The following is a 25,243-nucleotide window of genomic DNA, read 5'->3' on the forward strand; positions in this document are numbered from 1 at the left end:
ACTCGGAGTTGAGAGTGGATTTCATGCTCTTTATTCAGCTCATAGTGGTGAGGAGGAATGGAGGTTTCCCCACAATATCTGCTTTATATACATTATTTACACAATGGGCTGCACGTGATTGGCTAATTCCGGGATTCGCCTGTAGGCCAATCAGGTTGCGGATTCACTTCCACCTGGAGATGGATTGGGTGGCTCCTGCAGACCAATCAGACTACTGCATTGTTCTAGGACCAATCAGACTGCTGCATTCTGAAACCTATTGTTCTAGGACCAATCAGACTGCTGCATTTTGGATCCTATTCAACTCAGTACATAACAGAAGGGTTTCTCATCCACCCACTCATCATGACCTACCTGTGAAGCTCATATACTTCTGGCTATTGGAGGTCTTTTTGGAATTGTAGAACTCTAGGACGTCGAGCACGGCCTGAGGGTTCTTCTTCTGCTCCGATTTGGTGATGTTGGAGGTTTGCAGCAAGCGGGCCCATTGCTCAGGCATCCCCTGGGAAGAAGGCAAGCAGCGCAGCCATGAGGACGGTTTGTAGGAACACGGGAAGATGCCTTGCACAGAGTCAGACCATATAGCTCAGGACTGTCTGCACTGAACGGCAGCAGCTCTCCAGGATTTCGCACAGGCCCTGGCCCGGCCCTGGCTAAGAATGCCAAGAATTGAGCCTGGGACCTTCTGCACGCAAAGCAGAATGTTATAAATAATAATAATATTTATTATTATTATTATTATTATTATTATTATTATTATTATTAATACCCCGCCCATCTGGCTGAGTTTCCCCAGCCATTCTGGGCGGTTCCCAATCAAGTGTTAAAAACAATACAGTGTTAAATATTAAAAACTTCCCTGAACAGGGCTGCCTTCAGATGTCTTTTAAAGAGAAGATAGCTGCTTATTTCCTTCACATCTGAAGGGAGGGTTTTCCACAGGGTGGGCGCCACTACTGAGAAGGCCCTCTGCCTGGTTCCCTATAACTTGGCTTTTCGCAGCGAGGTAACCGCCAGAAGGCCCTCAGACCTTCACCTCAGTGTCCGGGCTGAACGATGGGGGTGGAGACGCTCCTTCGGGTATACAGGACCGAGGCCGTTTAGGGCTTTAAAGGTTAGCACCAACACTTTGAATTGTGCTCGGAAACGTACTGGGAGCTAATGCAGATCTCTCAGAACCGGTGTTATGTGGTCCCGGCGGCCACTCCCAGTCACCAGTCTAGCTGCCGCATTCTGGATTAACTGCAGTTTCCGGGTCACCTTCAAAGGTAGCCCCACGTAGAGCGCATTGCAGTAGTCCAAGCGAGAGATAACCAGAGCATGTACCACTCTGGCGGGGCAGTCCATGGGCAGGTAGGGTCTCACCCTGTGTACCAGATGGAGCTGGTAAACAACTGCCCTGGACACAGAATTAACCTGTTCCTCCATGGACAGTTGTGAGTCCAAAATGACTCCCAGGCTGCACACCTGGTCCTTCAAGGGCACAGTTACCCCATTCAGGACCACAGCAATGGCTGCAGTTTTATTACCTTAAGCATTCCCACCCGGGCAACTCACGCATAAAGAGAAGCCTTTATGCTGGTGCCTAGCTGGTGCCCTCTGGATATTGTGAACTACAGCTTCCGCCAGCACAGCTGGCCAAGGCTGCTTAAAAGAGCACAAGGTGTGTTTTTTTATGGAGGGGGTGGGGATCAAAATCAAGGTGCCACTCAGTTCAGCATGCATTGTTAAGAGAGCCGTCATATTTCAACAGTTAGGGTGCTCCCCGATCAGCCGTGGGTGAGCGTAGCTCAGCTACCTTCTCTCACAGCCCATCCTACCACAGTAGGGCTGGGAGATACCAAGTTTTTCGCTCTATAAGATGCACCAGACCATAAGACGCGCCTAGTTTTTGGAGGAGGAAAACAAGAAAAAAAATATTCTGAATCCCAGAACCCAGAACAGCAAGAGGGATCACTGCGCAGCGAAAGCAGCGATACCTCTTGCTATTCTGGCTTCTGGGATAGCTGCGCAGCCTGCATTCACTCCATACGACGCACACACATTTCCCCTTACTTTTTAGGAGCAAAAAATACGGTATATCAATAGATCATCCAAAACCACTTTGGAAGTCCATATCGTGATGTTGGTTCCATAAATTGGGTCCTCCCTTAAAGAGGGCACGTGTTGCGGTGAGACCTGGATAACCGACACCCTGTGTTGTGGGTGGGTACGATTTATCAGCCACAACACCGACTGGTAGGTACCTCATAAAAGGTAAAGGTAATGGGACCCCTGACCATTAGGTCCAGTCATGGCCGACTCTGGGGTTGTGGCGCTCATCTCGCTTTATTGGCAGAGGGAGCCGGCGTACAGCTTCCGGGTCATGTGGCCAGCATGATTAAGCCGCTTCTGGCTAACCAGAGCAGCGCACGGAAACGCCGTTTACCTTCCCACTGGAGTGGTACCTATTGATCTACTTGCACTTTCGAACTGCTAGGTTGGCAGGAGCAGGGACCGAGCAATGGGAGCTCACCCCGTTGCAGGGATTCGAACCGCCAACCTTCTGATTGGCAAGTCCTAGGCTCTGTGGTTTAACCCACAGCGCCACCTGCGTCCCAGGTCCCTCGCAGCTGGGTGCAATCTGGCCAATGGGACGCAGTCCAAACGGTTCAAGGGACCTATTTATGCTCATGCACGTGACCCAGATCTGCCTCTTTCAGCGCATGCATTTGGAACACCCGCCACCTCTCCCTACTTTTAGGGCTTTGCTCTTGACCTTGCTATGCCGTCGTGTATCGTTGGGACAGTGGCACAGCAGGAATTTCCCCCACTTGGCTGATTGGGTGTTGCCATTTGGGTTTCACCTGCCGCATAGCAAATCGTCACAACTTGTAAGGTTGCGGATAGGCTCTGGTTCAGGTGATAGGGATGGGAGAACGCTCTCCCATCCCTATGTGAAGGGTATACCGTTAAAGGAATCCAGGGGCTCGATGGTTTGGTCAACCCCTGAGAGGGGGTTGTGCCCGTGCCTGAGTCCAGGGGGGCATTTGGGTGGCAGAGATAGCCTGTTCCCGGCTTTCCGCTTATCCAGGTGTTTACCCTGGGCTGACCTATGCCGGAACCCTGGGTCAGTGCTACCTGCATGGCAGGGAGCTAGTCGAACCGGAGCCTATGCAACCAGTCATTTTCTGTAATCAATAAAGTTGTGGCCTAAATTCTGCCAAAAACCAAGAGAGTCAAATGTGAAATTATTTAGGGGGGAGGTTTCTGGGTCTGAACATGCAATTTTTGACCTGGCAATATACAGTGATACCTCGGGTTACATACGCTTCAGGTTACAGACTCCGCTAACCCAGAAATAGTGCTTCACGTTAAGAACTTTGCTTCAGGATGAGAACAGAAATCGTGCTTCGGCGGCACAGCAGGAGGCCCCATTAGCTAAAGTGGTGCTTCAGGTTAAGAACAGTTTCAGGTTAAGTACGAATTAAGTACTTAACCCAAGGTACCACTGTATCGCGAATCACGCTCAGTGTGCATGCTATGCAAAAATCAGCCAATGCCTCTACAAAGCTCCATTCTTATTTAGGACATCGTGATGTTATCAGTATATTGCCGATGATAATATTGCAGTGCTGAAAACCAGGTATCGCCCAGCCCTAAAACGCAGGGTTGTTGTGGGGATAAAAGAGCGAGGGCAAGACACCACGGTGAGGCCCATGAATGAATCGCTGGGTAGAGAGAAAATAAATACCCCAACCATCAGTTACTAAATAGATCAACGATGGCCTGCAATTTATATCCATCAGCACAACAGGTAAGAACCATCCACCATTTCCATTCATATCTCTCGCTGCCACCCCTCACCCCGGCTGTCCCCCATTCTCCTTACTGTGAATTCGCCTGTGACAGCATCAAACCCAACGTGAATCGTGTGCTCAAAGTCGGAAGGCAGGGAGATCTCAGGGCGTTCTTTCTCCTTCTTCTTGTTGGCTGTTTGAAGGGGAAGAAAAAAACCATCCCCAAAAGGGAAGGAACTACGTTAGCCAGCACTGTTACTATCGATTTATATAGACAGACAAGACAGCTTTATACTTGCTTCAAATCAAGTCTTACTGACTAGTGATTTAAATCAAATCCACCCTGGTTTGGAAAGCTCTGAGCCATGGGGAAAGAAGCTGCCATATTGATAAGAGGATTGGCGCACAAGATGGAATAAGCCCCCACTCCCAGGTCTTTCTCAGCACAGACCAGAGAGCTCATGTTGACGATCACCTGCAGGCTGCTGAACTACAACTCCCATAATCCCTGGACATTTGCCAGCCTGGCTGGAGACGATGGAAGTTGGGTCCTGCAACATCTTCAGGGCAGCTGGTTCCCTATTCCTGCCCTAAGCAGTTTGGGAGCAGGTTATTTGACTGTACCCACACGGACCTGCTAAACCTCAAGAGCCCTTGCACTTAGCAAACTACGGTTCCCAGGATGCTTCGGGGGGAAACCGTGACTGTAGAAAGTGCTAATGAAGTCCTTTGAATGCATAGTGCAGACGGGGCCTTAGTGAGCTTAATAGCTACTACGGTCTCCTAAACAAGAGGGTAGGGCTGAGACTGGTTTTTTTAAAAAATCCCCGAAGTTTTGTGGGCAGGCAGAAATTCAACTGATATGGCTCTTCCTCAGCTAGAAACCCAAGTATATGGAAAGGTTGCTCTTGCAGCTGTTAAGCATGGAGGCAGCTAGGGGAGAGGAAGGAAACTCACAATAACATTTTAGAGTTATATACTTAACAAGTTTTAGGAGGAAGTGCTGAACTGTATAACTCTGACTGTGCAGAAAAAGTTAAATCTCTCAGCAGAGAATATTCTTTCGAACTATATACCTGCAGTATGGAAATTAACAAGAGGACACCAAAAATTCTACGTGCCCTAATGGTGACCCTTTTCCTTTCTCCTTCTGTGATGTGGACTTCCCTGGTTTTTCTTCTGGCCCACGTAGGACCAGTCTGGATAGTTGGCCTTGGTGAAGATTTGACGTTTTCATCCCCAAAAAGTTTTTGATTTGAGTGTCTACTAAAATGAGGCTGCATTTTAATGTTGTACTTAATCTTGTTTTTAAGTTGTATTTTAATCAATTGTTTTTACCTGGTGTTAGCTGCCTTGAGCCAGGTCTTGGCTGGGGAGGGCGGGGTATAAATAAAATTTATTTTTATTTTAATTTTTATTAAGAGTGATATTGACGAATTGGAAGAATATGAAAGCCTTGAATCGATAATAATAATAATAATAATAATAATAATAATAATAATAATAATTTATTTATACCCCACCCAATCTGGCTGGTTTTCCCAAGACAACACTTGCAACTTATGAACAGTCTGCTTACAGATATACTTTGTTTGGATAAATATGATAACATTTGGAATGTCGTAGGCTATTAACGTTTATATATGCATTAAGATAATAACACTGTATCAATTTATGTAAGAAAGTATTAAGGGAGTATATTACATTGCATTTTTGAAGATTCCCACCCCCCCTTTCTTTTACACATCTTTGTTCTCTCTCCCCCCCCCCCCATTTCCTCCCTTTTTTCCTTCGTACCACTTTATTTCTTTTAAATGGTAATTCTTTCAGTAAAAAACATGAATATTAGAACACAATTTTTTAAAGAACCTTTCGGAGTTAGCTCTTAATTTTCACGTGGTATTTTAACGCTATCCTAAAGCCGTTAAAATGCAGAAACCCACGCTAACCAGGGGCACTCGGCTGCCCACTTTAGAAAGCCCCCCTAAATTAGCCCAGCGTGGAAGGTCCTCTGCTAATGCCATTAACTCTTTCTGTGTCCTTGCATAAGCAGTTTAAAAGCAAAACACACGACTGCAGCTACGGAGAACTACATTAATTACCTTCAAACCCTGTTAAATACCACTGGCCCGTACGTTGTTATGGGATGGGGGCGGATTACAAGAGCATACAAGCAACAGATGGTTTTCGCCGTCCAAAATCCAAAGAGCTTTGGCGGTCTGAGTCTCAACGCATTAAAATATTAATACTATAATCTTTTTTTTCTTTTTTTTCTCTCCCCCCCCCCCCGCAATGCTAAAACACTGTACAGAACAGCGTGAGGCAGGAGCTTACGGGGATTAGCAATTTTAAGGCTCGCTGAACCCGGATTTGCAATCTAATCCCTTTTGATAGCGTTTGTGGGATTTTTCGACAGGGTCTTTAAAAGCAAGGCCAGAACTTTAAAACTTTTTACAACCAGGATTCTTAAAAGCGGGCCTCTCCCTTCTCTAACGGGTTAATCTTTCCCCAAACTGGTAGAAGGTTAGCCAAAAACCAGTGACTTCCCCCAAGTTGTTGTGCAGAAGATCATGGCATGCTGGGACGCCAAATATAGGGGGCAAAAGGTCCTTCAGCCCACTCAATATTTGTGGGCCAGGGGCCAAGCTGGGCTAGATTACACTCCCTCTGGAGGAGGGGGTACGTGGTTTAGGGGTACTTCTGGACCCTCGGCTGCCGCTTGGGCCCAGCTGTGCCCCTATTTGGACAGGGATAGCCTAACTACTGCTGTCTATGCTCTGGCAACCTCTTGGTTACAGTAAAGGTAAAGGAACCCCTGACCATTAGATCCAGTCGTGGCCGACTCTGGGGTTGTGGTGCTCATCTTGCTTTATTGGCCAAGGGAGCCGGCGTACAGCTTCCGGGTCATGTGACCAGCATGACCAAGCCGCATCTGGCAAACCGGAGCAGCACACGGAAACGACGTTTACCTTCCCGCTGGAGTGGTACCTAATGATCTACTTGCCCTGGTGTGCTTTCGAACTGCTAGGTTGGTAGGAGCAGGGACCAAGCAACGGGAGCTCACCCCGTCGCAGGGATTTGAACCACTGACCTTCTGGTCGGCAAGTCCTAGGCTCTGTGGTTTAACCCACAGCGCCACCCACGTCCCTTAACCTCTTGGTTAGACTACTGCAATGCATTATACTTGGGGCGGCCCCTGAAGACAGTCTGGTGCAAAATTCGGCCGCCAGGCCACTCACTGGGACAAGACGGTTGAGCACCAATCCTGGCTCAACTAAACTGGCAGCCAATTGGTTTCCGGACGTGATTCAAAGTGCTGGTTTTGACCTATAAATCCTTAAACGGCTCAGGACCAAAATACCTCAAGGACCGTCTCTCCCCATATGAACCGACCCGGCCCCTGCGACCATCATCTGTGGCCCTTCTTTGTGTGCCTCCTCCAGGAAAGGTCCGGAGGTTGGCAACCACAGGCGCCATCATTATATAACTTTGGGTGCCGGGCAAAAATATTTCTCTTCTCCGGGGCTTGGGCTAGTTAAATAATCTATTGCCTTTTAAATGTGTGGGGAGAGGAGTATCATTTTGATTGTTATGTATTTCTGCATTTTTATACTGTGAACTGCATCATGATCCTCGGATAAAGGGCAGCATATTAATTTAATAAAGAAATAGTAAGGAAATACTATACAGTGGTGCCCCGCAAGACGAATGGCTCGCAAGACGGAAAACTCGCTAGGTGAAAGGGTTTTCCGTTTTTTGAGGTGCTTCGCAAGATGAATTTCCCTATGGGCTTGCTTCGCAAGACAAAAACGTCTTGCAAGTTTGTTTCCTTTTTCTTAACACCGTTAATCCTCGAAGTCAAGTCGCAACTCATAGAACGCAGTGTACATAGTAGCCTTTTTTGAGGTTTTTAAAGACTTTGGTGATTTTTGAAGCTTTTCCAAAACTTCTTTTGCAGCCATTTGGTAAGTTAAGCTTTTAAAACTTTTTTTGGGGGGGGGTTGGATTTTGGGTTGGGGTGTTTGGAATTCAAGGACTTGGTGTTGGGGAGGGGTTTGCAAGAATCTGGAAGCTTGTGTGTTTCTTTCTGCATTTTTATGATTTTCTGTGACCATTGGGCCACTCTGCTGTTTTTTTAAAAAAATTCTGGATTTGAATTTCTGTGTGCTGGGTGGCTGGGGGAACAGTTGGGGAGGGGTTTGCAAGAATCTGGAAGCTTGTTTTTTTCCCCTGCATTTTTATGATTTTCTGTGACCATTGGGCAACTCTGCTGTTTTTTTAAAAAAATTCTGGGTTTGAATTTTGAAATGCTCTTTACAGCATGTGTGACTTTAAAGAGCACTTAATAAACTCTTGTTGTACCAAATTTGGCTTTGTTTGGACTTTTTTTGACCATAGGAACGCATTAATTGATTTTCAATGCATTCCTATGGGAAACCGTGCTTCGCAAGACGAAAAATTCGCTAGACGAAAAAATTCGCGGAATGAATTAATTTCGTCTTGCGAGGCACCACTGTACAAGATATGGTTTCAATGTACGAAGCCCTACATAGCTTGGGAGGGGCAAAATATTCCCACATATCCAACCAATTGCTGTGTTTTGCAGGAGTGCACTCCACGGCTACAATTCTATCAGGAAGGTCTGATCCTCATGATGTCAGAATTAGGCCTTCTAATATGATGGTTCCTCTACCAATAGGATATCTCTCCTATTAGTATCAGAGGGGGTGCCTTCTCTATCAGCTTTTCAGCCCCTGTTAAAGGCATTCCTCTTTCAACAAGCCTTCTAAAACCCTTATCCCCGTTGGCATCTAACTTGGAACTACAGTCGCATCTTGGAAGCTGAACGGAATCCATTCGCCTTCCAAAACGTTCAGAAACCAAAGCACAGCTTCTGATTGGCTGCAGGAAGCTCTTGCAGCCAATCGGAAGCCGCAGAAGCCCCATCAGACTTCAGCTTCCAAAAATAGTTCACAAACCGGAACAGTCACTTCCGGGTTTGCAATGTTCAGGAGCCAAAACGTTCGGGAACTAAGCTGTTTGACTTCCAAGGTACGACTGAATACTGATTTTGTGTCCGTGCGGTTGCTTTTTTTAAAAAAATTATATCTATTTTTTAAAATTGTTTTCCAATAAGCAAGATGTTATATATTTAACTGTTTTATACATATATCGAAAATCACTTTGGGGGTGCCTCACGGGAAGCAATTCCTTCGGAAAGACTTTATTGATGTCCACATCTCCCTTTCTGGCCTCTCTCAAAGTCGCTGCTTATGTCTGAGTAAATATGTCGGCTCCAAACATATTTACTTGAGCCGCAAGTTCTCTCGCTTTAAAATAAAAATTGCACCCAAGGACGTGTCTTGAGGATTCTAGCCTCAATTAGAATTCTAGCTCAAGATTGCAACTTAAACCCAAGAGTAAACAATCTTGACTTGCTGCTAAAAATATGCAGAGGGTTTGTTTGATTTCTTCACGACTGAAGAAACAGCAATGAGATGTTTTCCTGATCTGGCTTGCCGAAGCCACATCTCCTGCCGTTAGAAGAGTTTGCTTTTTAAACGGCAACGTGGCTGGCAGACATTCAACAGGTTAGGCATTTCCCAGCATAGAGATGCAGCGGTGTCGAAGCTTCACCTGTTGAGCTTTGGCCTGTCACAGAAAGAGCCCTGCCAGAAAAAGAAGGGTGCGAAACCAGGATGGCAAGGGGCAACAGAGGTGCCATGAGACAGGGCTCTGTCAAATGATCCGAAGGGCTCGTGTCAATGAAACCAAGCAATTGCATTTCTTGGACTAGTCCAACATTGGACTAGATCAGGGACAGCCAACTCCCAATAGACTGCGATCTAATCACAGTATAAAAAAACTGGCATTGATCTAACCATTATTATTATTATTAATTATTTAATTATTTATACCCCGCCCATCTGGCTGGGCTTCCCCAGCCACTCTGGGCGGCTTCCAACAAAATATTAAAATACAGTAATGCATCAAACATTAAAAGCTTCCCTAAACAGGGCTGCCTTCAGATGTCTTCTAAAAGTCTGGTAGTTGGTTTTCTCTTTGACATCTGGTGGGCGGGCGTTCCACAGGGGCGGGTGCCACCACTGAGAAGGCCTTCTGCCTGGTTCCCTGTAACTTGGCTTCTCACAGCGAGGGAACCGCCAGAAGGCCCTCGGCCCTGGACCTCAGTGTCTGGGCTGAATGATGGGGGTGGAGACGCTCCTTCAGATATCTAGCCAAAGTTGTGGAGCTTTTTTTAGTAAGCCAAAGATGTTGAGCTTTTTTTTAGTAAGCCAAAGTTGGGGGGGGGGTTGCTTTTTTGTAAGACGATCGCTGCAGGGCCAGAGATCAACCAGGATGTACCAGGACCACCCGGCGATCTACCAGTAGATCGCTATCTACCTGTTGGACATGCCTGGACTAGATGATCTCTGGAGTCCCTTCCAATTCTGCAATTCTGTGACACGATTCCGAGACTCTAGAAACACAGAATCCTAGAAAGGTGGGGTTGGAGGGGAACCCAAAGGTCTCTAGTCCAACACCCGGCAATGCAGGGAATCGCAGTCACCCAACCTCTGCTTTAAAATATCCTTGTGGAAGAGCAGCGGTTTCACGGGGAGCAATTCTCAAATGAAATCAATGAGTGAGCAAAAGACAAAAATGAAGCCAGCGTACTTTTGTCTCCCGGTAAGATGGAACGGTAAAAGCGGTCCCTCTTCTTCTTCTCTTCCGGATTAGGAGGCAAAGGTTTGGAGCCGTGGTTCAAGGGTCCCGCCTCTTTGCTCCCGCTGCCTATCATCGTGCTGGTGTTCCTCATTGGAGGAGCTGGGGGCTTGTCTTCTGCTTCTAGGCCATTATTGGACATCTTCAGCGGCAACAGCTACAACTAGGATCAAAAGAAACACGGGGTTTGGACACGGTCAATTGAGGCGCACGGAAATCAAGCAGAGGAGGGTATACTGTATTTTTCCATGTACAGTCATAAAGGTAAAGGGAACCCGGACCATTAGGTTCAGTCATAGCCGACTCTGGGGTTGCGGCACTCATCTCGCTTTATTGGCCAAGGGAGCCGGCGTACAGCTTCCAGGTCATGTGGCCAGCATGACTAAGCCGCTTCTGGCGAACCAGAGCAGTGCACGGAAACGCCGTTTACATTCCCACCGGAGCGGTACCTATTTATCTACGTGCACTTTGACGTGCTTTCGAACTGCTAGGTTGGCAGGAGCAGGGACTGAGCAACGGGAGCTCACCCCATCGCGGGGATTTGAACCGCCAACCTTCTGATCAGCAAGTCCTAGGCTCTGTGGTTTAACCTACAGCGCCACCCGCGTCCCCTATGTACAGTCATACCTTGGGTTAAATATGTACATAGGTAGGTACAGTCATACCTCGGGTTAAATATGCTTTGGGATGAATATTTTCGGGTTGCGCTCCGCGGCGACCCAGAAGTAACGGAGCGCGTTCCTTCAGGGTTTCGCCACTCGCACATGCGCAGGTGCTCAAAATGACGTCACGCACATGCGTGGGAGTGGCGAATAGCGGACGTGGGTTGCGTTCACTTCAGGATGCAAACGGGGCTCCGGAACGGATCCCGTTCGCATCCAGAGGTACCACTGTATAACACGCTCCCGTGTATAAGACAAATTATTTGAATTTGTATCAAGGATTTTTTTATTGTAAATGCCCAAAGTCAACAAGAAAACCACAAAGACAAAGGACACACTCAGGTCAGCAGGTCGCTCTACATACAGAGCCAAAGCAAATATACAGGACATTTCAATCAAATCCTCTTTTCTTCTCAGAGCTAGTTTCCATAGTGGTTTAACCATCAATTTCTCTTCTCAAGGAACTCCGGGAATTTTGACCTGTGTGGGGAATAGGGTTCTGCTAACAACTCTCAGCAGCAGCATGAACTAATTGCAGCTCCGAGGATTCACTGTTTTGCGATGTAATTTTAAATGTATACCGTATATTTCACTCTATAACACACACCTGACCATAACACGCACATAGTTTTTAGAGGAGGAAAACAAGAAAAAAAATTCTGAATGAAACAGTGGATGTATCATTTTGGTGCTTCATGCTGTGGCCACAGACATGCGATTTGACGGTGAGTTTGGGGTAGGCCAATGCAAAAATTCTGAGAATCCATGTGGATCTGTGCTTTGTAACCACAGCAACCGAAAACAGCTTTTACAACTTTGTAAACAAAGCAACCGAAAACAGAAGAGGGTGGGCAATAAGACCCTGAGGCAGAATGCAGGAAAGCAGCAGCCTCCTCTCTGCAGCGCGCGATCTGATTTTTGCCTGATTTTTGCCTCTGCACTCGGGCCAGTCGGCTCCAGGGACCACACATTCGCTCAATAACACGTACAGACATTTCCCCTTACTTTTTAGGAGAAAAAATGTGAGTGTTATAGAGAGAAAAATACGGTAATTCAGATGAGGCCTGCCTACCTGGAGATGCCAGGGATTAAATCTGGAACCTTTTCCACATGAAGCACTTCCTCTGTCACTGAGCTACTCCAACTCAAAAGCTTGCTCAATATTTTGAGACATTTTTGTTGGTCCAAATAAATGTATTGCCTTTTGGGGACTCCAAATTAAGAAATGGGGAGAGATTGCCCAGAGTTTGCGGGAAAGATTGAATGAATGAATGAATGATTCTTTATTTGCATCAGCCATCAGCCATAGCAATAAAACAACAATACGATGTACAAAGAATAGAAATAAAAAGCCAATTATATAAAATACATTTTAGGGTTTTGGATTGCCCATAGTTGTTGAGCTTTCTTAGGGGGGATTGCTGAAAATCGCTCGTCTGCCTGACCTACGCTGCCACTCGCACGCATAGCAAAAGCCTATCGTCTGCCTCTTTGCCAGCAGAAGCCGCCAATCGCTCGCCCAATTGCCGCAGTGACCGCCAATCAACACCAGCCCTTGATGCAGCCAACAATAACATGCCCAATAGCCACTGACAATCTCCGGCTCGCAGCAGCAACCAATCACACATCCCCCCTATGTACTATCCATATAAAAGACGACCCCCAATTTTTAACAAAAATTTTAAAGAAAAACCCTCGTCTTATACACAGAAAAATACGGTATTCTGCTACAGTGGTACCTCGGTTCTCAAACGTAATCCGTTCCAGAAGACCATTCGAGTTCCGAAACGTTTGGCAACCAAAAACTCAATATGGAAGCCTCAATTCAATTGAGAAAACTGAAAAACACGCAGCGGAAGGAGGCAAATTCAAATGCGGAAGCATTTACTTCCAGGTTTTCGGTGTTTGGGTTCCGAAACGTTTGTCAACGGAGACGTTTGAGAACCGAGGTTACCACTGTATTCCGCTGCCTTAAGAGCACTGGATTGGGGCTAAAATAAAATTTGGACCATGCTTGGAATGGGAACCAGTTCAGCAGCAGAACAAAGTTCACTGTATTCATTCAAAACAAATCTCTGAACTACACCTGAAAATAGTTCTTGTAATCATCGGCTGAACTGACCGTGAATTAAGTTCATTCTGGGGTGGATCAGTAGTTCCCAAACTTTTTCCAAAACTCTCCCCCAGTGCCCCCTCCCCTATAAAAAGCATTATTCAGAAAGCAGTGTGCACGACTGCTAAGGAAGATAATATCACAATGACATTTGAAGCAGTCACGAATAATTGCATATTTATTCAAAATCCAATTAGAACTGTTTAGCTAAAATTCAACCAAACTGATGGATTGGATCTCGTGATTCCAGCTTTCCAACCAGCAGTCGCCGCTTCCTGTGCCTTTGAAAGATCTCTGCAGCAAGCAAGAGTTGAGGAAGTCAAAGCTTTTCCAGTTATCGATTCAGTAGGAAAAACTTCCCCCTGCTAAATTGCCACAGGTCAGGCAGCGGTTAGAAAGCAAGTGGCTCCAACTATTTTTAGCCACGTGCAAAAAGAGAAAAGTTGGCGATGATGGCAGGGCTAGGGATGCCAGATGAAAAACTGGCATTGTCTGCTCTTGTGCCGCCAGCAGCTGGCAAAGATGGCAGCTATCAGCAGAGGGGGGTTTTCACCCCAGTTCGGAGACCCAACAAGCCTCAGCGGTGCTTGGCCTGAAATGTATGTAAAAAAGTACCGTATTTTTCACTCCATAAGACGCACCTGACCATAAGACACACCTAGTTTTTAGAGGAGGAAAACAAGAAAAAAAAAAATATTCTGAGCGAAACAGTAGATGTATGATTTTTGTGGTTCATGCTGTGGTGATTTGAAGGTGAGTTTGGGGTAGCCCAATGCAAAAATCCTGAGAATCCATGTGGTTCCGTGTTTTGTACCCAGGTTTTTGCGCCATTGCAACCCCACAAAACAGTGGATGCGTGATTTTTTTGGTGCAGGCTGTAGCCATGGACATGCTATGTGATCTGATGGTGAATTTGGGGTGACCCAATGTAAAAAATCCTGAGGATCCATGGGCTTTTACCTCCCCCCTCCCAGGCAGCCTCCTTTATCTCTAGAGTCCCTTATCTCCCTTCTAATTGCTTACTGATCAGCTGCTTCCTTTTAGCACCCTCTTCCCTCTTGTTTGCCTTAGTGTCTTTTCCTTAGCTGGAGCAGTTTTTTGCTCCTCCTTTTCTTCTAATTTCTCTCCTCATTGCTTTAGTCTTCCTGTCTCCTCTCCTTGCAAGTTTGCTGTATTTACCTCCCCCTTCCCAGGCAGCCTCCTTTATCACTAGCGTCCCTTATCTCCCTTCCCGATCGCTTGCGATCAGCGGCTTTGTTTCAACACCCACTTCCCTCTTTCCCAAAAAAAGAGCATGATTTGCTTTTTGCCCCTGGGCAATTTGGCTCCAGGGACCACGCATTCGCTCCATAAGACGCAGAGACATTTCCCCTTACTTTTTAGGAAGAAAAAAGAGTGTCCTATGGAGTCAAAAATACGGTACTTCTTCACACAGCACTTAGTTAAACTATGGAACTCGCTGCTACAGCAGGCAGCGACGGCTGCCAACTTGGAGGCTTTAAAAGAGGATTAAATGAATTAATAGAGAGACTTACATATCTGAGTTCCTTTCCCCCCAGTAATAATTTTTATTAATTTTCAATTTCAATAATCCAGTGCTTTTTTTCTAAAAAAATTATGTTTAGGCGTACTCTCATTTTCCTACTCATATTGAAACACTGCCCCCTCAATGAGGTCAAACTTAGATTCACAAAATGTTTAGGGGTATGCGTACCCCCAGAAAAAAGCACTGCAATAATCCAATAAAAGCCTCAATATGTCAATACCAAATTATAATACAATTAATAATGCCAATCTTTCAAATGCCAAATTATACAATTTATGCGGCCACCCGCATGCTAGAGTTTGATTATTTACATAATTTCTGCGTTCCATAATCTTATTGCGATTACACACCAGTCAGAAAAACAAACCCTTATACCACAGCCACAATTTTAGCGATTTCCATTCGCATTAACACATTAAATGATTTATAATCCTATAGGTGAAGCATTCATACTCTGTCTTTATTCTTCTTGTTCTGTCCATAGTGTTTCTTCCTGTCTTTGTACTATATTTGTGTGTGTGTGTGTGTGTGTGTGTGTGTGTATATACAGTGGTACCTCGGGTTACATACGCTTCAGGTTACAGACTCCGCTAACCCAGAAATAGTGCTTCAGGTTAAGAACTTTGCTTCAGGATGAGAACAGAAATCGAGCTCCGGCAGCGTGGCAGCAGCAGGAGGCCCCATTAGCTAAAGTGGTGCTTCAGGTTAAGAACAGTTTCAGGTTAAGAACGGACCTCCGGAACGAATTAAGTACTTAACCCGAGGTACCACTGTGTGTGTGTGTGTGTGTGTGTGTGTGTGTGTATCTGAGTGGCTGAAGAGGAAAGAGGACCTCAACCTAGAGAAAGGTGAGGAAGAAGGTGTTAAAACATACAGCTCAACCGTCCTGATTTAAGTGGGATATCCTGGAATTACAGAAGCAATTCCTGGCTTCTGACTGGATCCCAGAATGGTTTTTTGTTCCGGCGCTCTGGTGAGTCTGCTGGCTCTCATGGGACCAAAAAAAATATGAGCATCCCAATTTGGATCACTCGGATGTTGATGGGTACGGTAAAGTAAAAGGCAAAAGGTAAAGGACTCCTGGTCAGTTAAGTCCAGTCAAAGGTGACTACGGGGTTGCGGCACTCATCTCGCTTTCAGGCGGAGGGAGCCGGCATTTGTTCGCAGACAGCTTTCCGGGTCATGTGGCCAGCAGGACTAAACCGCTTCTGGTGCAACAGGATACCGTGACGGAAACCAGAGCGCACGGAAACGCCGTTTACCTTCCCGCCGCAGTGGTACCTATTTATCTACCTGCACTGGTGTGCTTTCGAACTGCTAGGTTGACAGGAGCTGGGACAGAGCAATGGGAGCTCACCCTGTCGCGGGGATTCGAACTGCCGACCTTCTGATCAGCAAGTCCTAGGCTCTGTGGTTTAGACCACAGCGCCACCTTTTACGTTATGGTAAGACAGACTTGCTAACTATCTGGCACCTTCTGTAGATTACTGCATTACCTGCGGAAGCACCCCAAGGAAGCTGGAGTCACTGCATAAATACTTGCAACCGGGACTCATATTTTGGGTATATTAGCCCACAGATCATACGTCATTCAGTGCTTCCATCACCCGGCAGAGGACCAAGCCCTGTTCAGGGAAGTTTTTAATGTGTGACATTTTAATGTATTTTTAATCTTTGTTGGAAGCCGCCCAGAGTGGCTGGGGAAGCCCAGCCAGATGTGCGGGGTACAAATAATAAATTATTATATTATATATTATCACTTAGGAAGGATTCTCGGCACGATGAGGAGAAATCTGAAAACCGCCGCTCCCACCAAAACGGGAACCAGTGTAGGAAAGCATTCAGAGTGTGCCCCAAGGTCACGCAAACACAGCAATCTCAAATCAGATATGCAAAGCAGCCCGGTTTATTTTGCATAATTTGCTTTGCCTCTGCAGAACATGGCCGGGGGGGGCGGTGTGTGAAGGAGGCGGGAGAGAGAGAGGAAAACATCTAGGGAGAATGTCGGCGTTTGCTTACCTCTCACCCAGCTACAGTTTGGTTCAGCCTTGCTGATGTTTTCCCCAGGCATCAGAGCATAAAAGCCTCCACTGCCATAAGGTCAAAAACTTGCTTGAATTTAATGAACGCCATGGTTGTCGGAAGGACGCGGGTGGCGCTGTGGGTTAAACCACAGAGCCTAGGACTTGCTGATCAAAGCGGTTCGAATCCCCATGACGGGGTGAGCTCCCGTTGCTCGGTCCCTGCTCCTGCCAACCTAGCAGTTCGAAAGCACGTCAAAGTGCAAGTAGATAAATAGGCACCGCTCCAGCGGGAAGGTAAACGGCGTTTCCGTGCGCTGCTCTGGTTCGCCAGAAGCGGCTTAGTCATGCTGGCCACATGTACCAATAAAGCCAGATGAGCGCCGCAGCCCCAGAGTTGGCCACGGTCCCTTAACCTTTATGGTTGTCGGAACGTTGCATTCTAACACCAGGGATCCAAATTCCTTGCCTGTATTATGTGATGCCGTGAAACTAATTTTGCGTGTTTGTTTTTTGTGTGTTCCCTCACTGCGAAATGCGAGGTTACAGGGAACCAGGCAGAGGGCCTTCTCGGTGGTGGCGCCCTCCTGTGGAACGTCCTCCCTTCAGATGTCAAGGAAATAAACAACTATCTGACTTTTAGAAGACATCCGAAGGCAGCCCGGTTTAGGGAAGTTTTTAATGTCTGAGGTTTTAATGTGTTTTTAATATTCTGTTGGCAGCCACCCAGAGTGGCTGGGGAGGCCTGGCCAGGTGGGCGGGGTATAAGTAATATATTATTATTAATTATTATTATTATTATTATTATTATTATTATTATTATTATTATTATTATTATTACTATTATTATTTAATTAATATTATTACCCTTATGTTTCCCTCCCCTTGTGGTTTTGATCTATGGGCTACTTTTAAAATGAGGCTGCATTTTAAATTGCATTTTAACCTGTATTTTAAATTGGTGGTTCCCCCCCCCCCATTATGTTTTTATTGTAATTGTACTGGTGTTAGCCACCCTGAGCCCAGCTCTGGCGGGGGAGGGTGGGGTATAAATAAATTTGTTGTTGTTGTTGTTTTCACATATCCATGGCTGATGGGGAGGAATTAAAAGAGAGAAACTGTCTTAAATAAAAGAATCAGGTGTGTGCTACTTATGTAAGCTGCATTGCATTTATTCACATAACGAAAATGTATTTTGGATGGTTACAAGATGGGAAGAAGAGGCCTGTTGGATCAGGCCAATGCCCACCTAACTTTCTGTTCTCACTGCGGCCAACCGGATGGCTGAGGGGACCCCGTGAGCATGCAATGGGCAGGACATGGAGAGCATGACTAGTAGCCATCAATGTTAATGGTTTCAGAACTCACAGAGTTAAAGAGTTCTGTGTGACGTCTCTTTCCTGAGGCGTGGTTAGAAACACTTAAGGGAGGGGTTTGACTCTGAGTGTTTCAGTCTGACTCTGGGACGCTATGCGAGAGGGAGAATGTGTCAGTTCTCGCCAGGTCTGAATTTATGATGTTATTCTACATGATTAAAGGCAAGAGAAGATAAGGGCTGCCTTGTGTCTGCTCTGATTTATTACACACGTGCTGCAATTGCTTTTCACCGCTGTGTTTCGCTCTGCTATCGGCAAGAGAGTGAGGCTGGAAGGATCGATTGATTGGTACGGACAGCAGAGAGTCTGCGCAAGGAGGAAGTGTGCCAGGCTCCATGTTCAGCCTCTGTTTACACTCTTGTCTGGTGTAAATCTCAGAATCAATAGCACTATCCCCCGTGAACTTATCTACCCCCTTTTAAAGCCAACCATTACTTCTTGTGGCAGTGAGTTCCACAGTTGAACTACGTGCCGCAGGAAGAAGTCTTTTCCTTTGCCTGTGCTGATCCTTCCGACAATCAGCTTCGTTGGGTGTCCAAAAGTTCTAGCGTTATGTCCGAAGTTTTCTCCCTAGTCTCTTTCTCCAAACCCATGCAAAATCTTATACACACACACACCCTTGCAAAATCCTAAAACACAGTACCAAAAACCTAGGCATGCCTCTGTGTACTTCACCCAAACCAGGAAACCAACAGGATTCCAAGCTCAGAGTTGTCCATTTCTGATTTACCGGCGCAGGAGGCATTTTAAATGAGCGGCACCGTAATTGATTCTCAGCACCCGGAACATTTTTCTATTAGGAAATCCCCGCAGGAAGGGATTTGTTCACTGGGCAAAGTTCTCTCCCTGGCAAATAAAAGCATTCTCCAGCAAGCTCCGCTGTCCAGGTGTGTGTTTCAGACACCAACTTTCTCCCTCTCCTGCTGTTCACGCCCCTGGCTGCCGGCCACCTTAGACATTCCCCCAGCGTGATCTCACGCCAGAGAAAAACGAAAACTGACAGCTGGAGGCACAGGTGAATTGGGGAAAGGGGAGACAGAAAAGCGGAGCTGCTTGAAAAGTTTCCGGGGAGTTCTCCTCGGCTGCATTTTAAAACGCGCTGTCGTGTTTGTCAATAAAATACATCACTTGTGACCATAGCCGTCAACTTACAGATTTGAAAGTAAGGGACCAGCAGCCTCGAAAATAAGGGATCAGCAGCCAAAATAAGGGATTTTCTGGGTACAGGTATGTTCAACTTCTGAGCCCCTCCGAGCCAAAGGCAGAAAGCCCAGCCAGCAGCCAAACGAAGCTTCAAGCCGTGGTTCCCACAGCGCAGCAACCCGGCAAAGGGGATGCAGCAAGGAAAACCACCGTCACCTCTCCGCTGGGAAGCGCTGAGCAAAGGCGAGTCCCCAGCAACGCGGCCCATTTGATCGGCACAAGGCATGCAAGCTCCACCCCCCCCCAGTCGTTCTTAGACTCCTTATTGGGTGAGCAACGCAGCCAAGAATCACAGTTGGAGCCTCCCTCCTCCCTGGCCGGCAGGGAGGGAGGGAGAGGGGCTGCTTCCTTTGAAACCCGGAAAATTTAAGGGACATCATCAATAAGGGACAGCAGCGGGACACGGTGCTGGGATAACGGACTTTCCCGCCAAATAAGGGACGGTTGACAGCTATGCTTGTGACATGGGGCGCTTCCGGACTGCCACACTTTTTGGGTGGGATTCAATCGGAGACCACAAAATTCAGGCGGAGCAGTGGATTTGGGGATGGAGAGTTGGGCAACAAATCCACTTCCCCAAAAAGATTGGACTTTCACTTTTAAGGGCAGTGAGGGTGGGGTAGAGGCACTGGAAAGTGTGAGGTGACACTTTGGCGCAACCTCGTCCAACCTCCCCATGAACAATCAGACTGAATGCTCATTAAATAGCCGACATCGTCTAAAGGTGAACCATGCCAGCAATTGCATGGAGTCTCAGAACTGCAAGGGAGTAAGGAACTTAAAAATGGGGTGGAATGGGGGTTATTAACAGGATAACAGGTTATTATCCCCCATCTCAGGGATGGCCACCTTTTTCCAGACCAGAGACATGCTTGGAAACGCCAGAAACTGCTGTGGGAATCACAAAAATATTCAGTTCACGGAAGAAATATAGTGGTGATTCTCAGAACCTCTCCCCCAAACAGGAGGAAGAGGAGGAGGAGGAGGAGGAGGAGGAGGAGGAAGAAGAAGAAGAAGAAGAAGAAGAGGCAGCAACCAGCCCTCGCTCCTCCACATGCACACAAAAGCAAAAATTTAACAATTCAGAAAGGCAAGGGGCTTGGCAGGTGGTATAAGGCACTGTGGTACCTGTTTAGAACCCCAGGTCTATGAAAATCAAGTCTTGACTTTGGACTTGCAGGTTGGCTATGCTCACATGAATAATGGCCATTAATATACTTCTCTCCTTTGAAGTGAATGGATCTCTTTCTAAGCCATCACCTAGTCACAGGTAGGTGCCGTGTTGGTCTGCCGTAGTCGAAACAAAATTTAAAAAATTCCTTCCAGTAGCACCTTAGAGACCAGCTAAGTTTGTTATTGGTATGAGCTTTCGTGTGCATGCACGATACTTCTTCAGATACACTGAAGCAAAAGTCACCAGTCCCTTATATATAGTGAGAGGGTGGAGAGAGGTATTACTCAGAAGGGTGGTGGGAATGGGTGATTGGCTGATAGGTGTGGTAAACCTGTTGACAACTGTTAATGACTGCAATTGGTCTTACAGGAAAAAGCAATGGGTGAGATGGCTAAAAATGTATATTTATATTTATATTTATATTTATATTTATATTTATATTTATTAAATGGATATTTATATTTATCATGTATAATGAGATAAGAATCCAGTGTCTCTATTCAGACCAGGTCTCTCCATGGTTTTAAGTTTGGTAATAAGTTGCAACTCAGCAACTTCTCTTTCCAGTCTGTTTTTGAAATTCTTTTGTAATAAAAACTGTTAACCCAATCTTTCTTAAAGTGCAGATACGAGGATCGGCCCTAAGACCTTCTGCAAGCAGTGTTAGAAACTCAGATATATAAACTAGGTGCCAAACAGCTCCTTAAACCAGGGTTACAGTCACCAAAACAGAATGTCTAGTTGCCATTTTGGGGGCAGAAAGCTCAAAAGTTGCATTTTTCAATATGGATTTGGTTCCTGAAATTCCACACCAACAAAGGAAGAGTGGATTTGTAAATTAAGTGAGTATATAGAATTGGCAAAATTAACTTCAATTATAAGATATCAATCAAATCAAAAGTTAAGAATGGAGTGGAAGTATTTCCAAGACTATATGTCTAAATATTGTTCTAAAAATAACATGCCTATTAGGCTTAGAATAAATAATGTAAGCAATAACAAAACCAATAAAGAAAGAGGGGGAAATCAGAATTTAACAAAAATAATTTATTATAGAATGCAAGGGGGGAAAGGTAGGAAGAAATATAAAGAAGTTGAATTGCTGTGGAGGGAATTAGAGGGTGGGGGTGGATTTTTATAATTAAGTGTATAATTATGCAGGTGTTGTAATTTAGATATTATATTTTATGTGAGGGAATCATTGGGAATTTTGGTTATCATGTATAGATGTTAAGTTTCAATAAAGATCTTGGGGGGGGGGGGATGAATTTGGTTCCTGAAATTCGTTCTGACTGTGCAGATAAGAAAACAAGGATAGAATGCTAGAGGGTGTGTTTTTAGTGCATGAAAACAGCCCCAATCCAAGGATCCGCAGGCATGAACCTCTAGATGGTGGAGACACCAGGTGCCATCCTAGTGCCTGGGCATCTTCCCTTGGTCGCAAGTGGCCACCAGCCGGGTGCAAAATACGGCTGGTGCCTGGCGAATTTCGAACGCCGTCTGCAAACAAAGATACATTTCCCAACAAAAGGGGAATGGTTAAGTAAACTATGTGAGTACCTGGAGTTAGCAAAATTGACGGATTTAATAAGGCATAAATTCAAAACTATATTTCAGAATCAATGGGAACGCTTAAATGAATATTTAAACAAGCAGGGCTCAAATGTGAAAGTTTGGTTGTGCTTAGACTAACCTTGTGGAGAATATGGAGAACATAAAGATTTGACGGATTATTAAAGAAACTAAGGAAAGGAAATGATTGAAGAACGGATGTAAAGGCGAGCAAGATAACTAAGAGATGTGCGGTGAATGTGGTGGAAGACTTTTATATTATTTTAACTAGGATTTATATATTGTAAGGTTTGAAGCATGAATTTGGTAATATTATTGATTAAAAGAAAAGGAAAAAAATACTTTTCATAACCAATAATTTTTGTCTTTTGCTTTTTTTTTAGTTTGCATTTTGGAAAAAAATGCATATAAATGTGTTTACAGTGTTATGTATTGTTCTTTGTTTCTCTTTCTTTTCTTTTCTTTTCTTGTAAACTTCAATATAAATTAAAATTAAAATTAAAAAAAAGATACATTTACTGCTTGGTAGGGGAGCAAACTCAGCAGTTCCTTCCCCGCCCCACCGGTCCCTCCCAACTAATCTTGCCCCACATCTTGCAGGTCAGGGCAGGGGGAGGCTGGCTGTCCCTTTTACACTTTGCTGAAATCCCAGCGCTGCCTGCAAATCCTTACTTTTAGCAAGGCCCATGGTTGCGCCAAAGACGCCCTAGTCCATCACCCTCACAGACCCGCACCCCTTGTTGGAAGTCTTCTGGGCACAAAGCAAAAAAAAATTAATTCCAGAGAGGCTGATGAGCTATGCAAGATTTAGTGTTTTTCACAGTGCTATAAAGGGGAAGGAAGAGTCGTCTTACAAATTCATCATCTGCAAATATTAAAGGCAGAACCCAATTAAGCAGCCAACTTCTCATGACGACTCAGACGGGGACGATTCTTTCATGTTCTGGCACAATCATATATCATCTTCCAGGTTAAGCCTCTGAAAATGAACCAATGTAGGAGACTATATATATATATATATATATATATATATATATACACACACACACACACACACATATATAATAGCTGCGTAAAGCAGAGTTCTTCAAAAGAATCCTGAGAAATTAAAGCTCAGAAATTGATGTCTTCCATCCAAGGCACAAAACACCAGTGATAATTGCAGCTTTTGAAGTATCTTTGCCATTCACACTCAAATAATGTGTGCGAGGTTGCTCTGAAAGCATTATTTAAATGGAGAGCGTTATTAATTCTCAACAGCGACGTTTAACCACATCTCCCAAAGCTACTAAATTTAGACTCCTCTGCGTCAGCTTCAAAGTCGCCACCACCTGTCCTGTAATCAACATGAAGCCAAGAAAACCAAATTGGATACTTCAAGTGTGTGTATTAATTCAGATCACAATCTGAAACGTTCGGCTGAGAAAGTAAAAAAAAAACAACCACCCAAAACCATTAAGGTTGAACTGTGGAGAAGAGCCCACTTGGCAGCTGATCTCATGTGGAAAAGATTTCCTGCAGACATCCAAGCACAGAAGAGCGGCCCTGCTGGATCAAACCAGTTACAGAATCATAGAATTGAATCATAGAACTGTAGAGTTGGAAGGGATCCAAGGGTCATCTAGTCCAACCCCCTGCAATGCAGGAATTACAACTAAAGTATCCATGACAGGTGGCCGTCCAACCTCTGCTTAAAAACCTCCAAGGAAGGAGAGTCCATAACCTTCAGAGAGAGACCATTCCACTGTCTTACAGCTCTTACTGTCAGAAAGTTCTTCCTGATGTTAAGCTGGAATCTGCTTTCTTCTAACTTGAATACATCGGTTTGGGTCCTACCCTCATGGGTAGGCAACCTAAGGCCCATGGGCCGAATGCGGCCCAATCGCCTTCTCAAACCAGCCCGCGGATGATCTGGGAATCAGCGTGTTTTTATATGAGTAATAATAATAATTTATTATTTGTACCCCACCCATCTGGCTGAGTTTCCCCAGCCACTCTGGGCGGCTTCCAACAAAGATTAAGAATACATTAAAATGTCACACATTAAAAACTTCCCTGAACAGGGCTGCCTTCAGATGTCTTCTAAATGTCAGGTAGTTGTTTATCTCTTTGACATCTGGTGGGAGGGCGTTCCACAGGGCGGGCGCCACCACCGAGAAGGCCCTCTGCCTGGTTCCCTGTAGCTTTGCTTCTTGCAGTGAGGGAACCACCAGAAGGCCATTGGCGCTGGACCTCAGTGTCCGGGCTTAACGATGGAAGTGGAGACGCTCCTTCAGGTATACTGGGCCAAGGCCGTTTAGGGTAGAATGTGTCCTTTTATTTAAAATACATGTCTGGGTTATTTGTGGGGCCTGCCTGGTGTTTTTACATGAGTAGTATGTGTGCTTTTATTTAAAATGCATCTGTGGGTTATTTGTGGGGAATAGGAATTTGTTCCTTTTTTTCCCTTCAAAATATAGTCCGGCCCACCACATGGTCTGAGGGATGGTGGACCGGCCCACAGCTGAAAAAGGTTGCTGACCCCTGCTCCAGAGCAAAACAAGTTTGCTCCACCCTCCATGTGACAGCCCTTCAGATATCTAAAGATGGCTATTACATCTCCAGTCCAAGAATCTACCTCTAAAGAAATAGGCAGCGTCTGCTGCACAGAACACGGAAACAATGGCTTTCCCCTGTAAATTTCAGAAGTATATGTGTGCAATAAAGTGTTTCCATTACGTACCCCCATGGTTTCCCATTCCCTCCCACTCAAGAATCAGCGAGCATCCCTCATACACTGAGCATGCAGAGACCTCCCAGGGGTCCTTCATCTCCACATCCCACTTGGGTTTTTGCCACAAACCACTTTTTGTACTTCTGAAAATTGTCAGCTCAAGTCAGCCATCAACTCCTTATTCCATGTCGACACGGCCATTTTGGGTACATAAAGACCCGTGCTCTGAAGAGCAGCTTTCTGTCAGTACATAGGATATACTGATTTTGAATATGGAGGCTCTGTTTCGGTAATGCAGCTAATAGCTTCGACAGACCGATATCCTTCGTTTAATTCTGTCTGAAAGTCACGTAAGTTG

General features: G+C 45.4%; 1 protein-coding gene across 2 annotated transcripts in view; it reads right to left on the minus strand.

The window, feature by feature from the left end:
• PAK1 (p21 (RAC1) activated kinase 1) overlaps window positions 1-25,243 on the minus strand; it is a 109,747-nt gene that overhangs the window by 37,979 nt on the left and 46,525 nt on the right. For both annotated transcript variants that reach the window (XM_081002169.1, XM_081002168.1), the window contains 3 exons: window positions 10,458-10,668; window positions 3,872-3,972; window positions 355-502 (listed from right to left, as the gene is read on the minus strand). In XM_081002169.1, the coding sequence (XP_080858295.1) occupies window positions 355-502; window positions 3,872-3,972; window positions 10,458-10,647 (439 nt within the window). In that variant the 5' untranslated portion in view covers window positions 10,648-10,668. The remainder of the gene's footprint in view (window positions 1-354; window positions 503-3,871; window positions 3,973-10,457; window positions 10,669-25,243) is intronic.

Source organism: Podarcis pityusensis (genome assembly GCF_964106645.2).
Source record: "Podarcis pityusensis genome assembly, chromosome: 4".
Taxonomy (NCBI): domain Eukaryota; kingdom Metazoa; phylum Chordata; class Lepidosauria; order Squamata; family Lacertidae; genus Podarcis; species Podarcis pityusensis.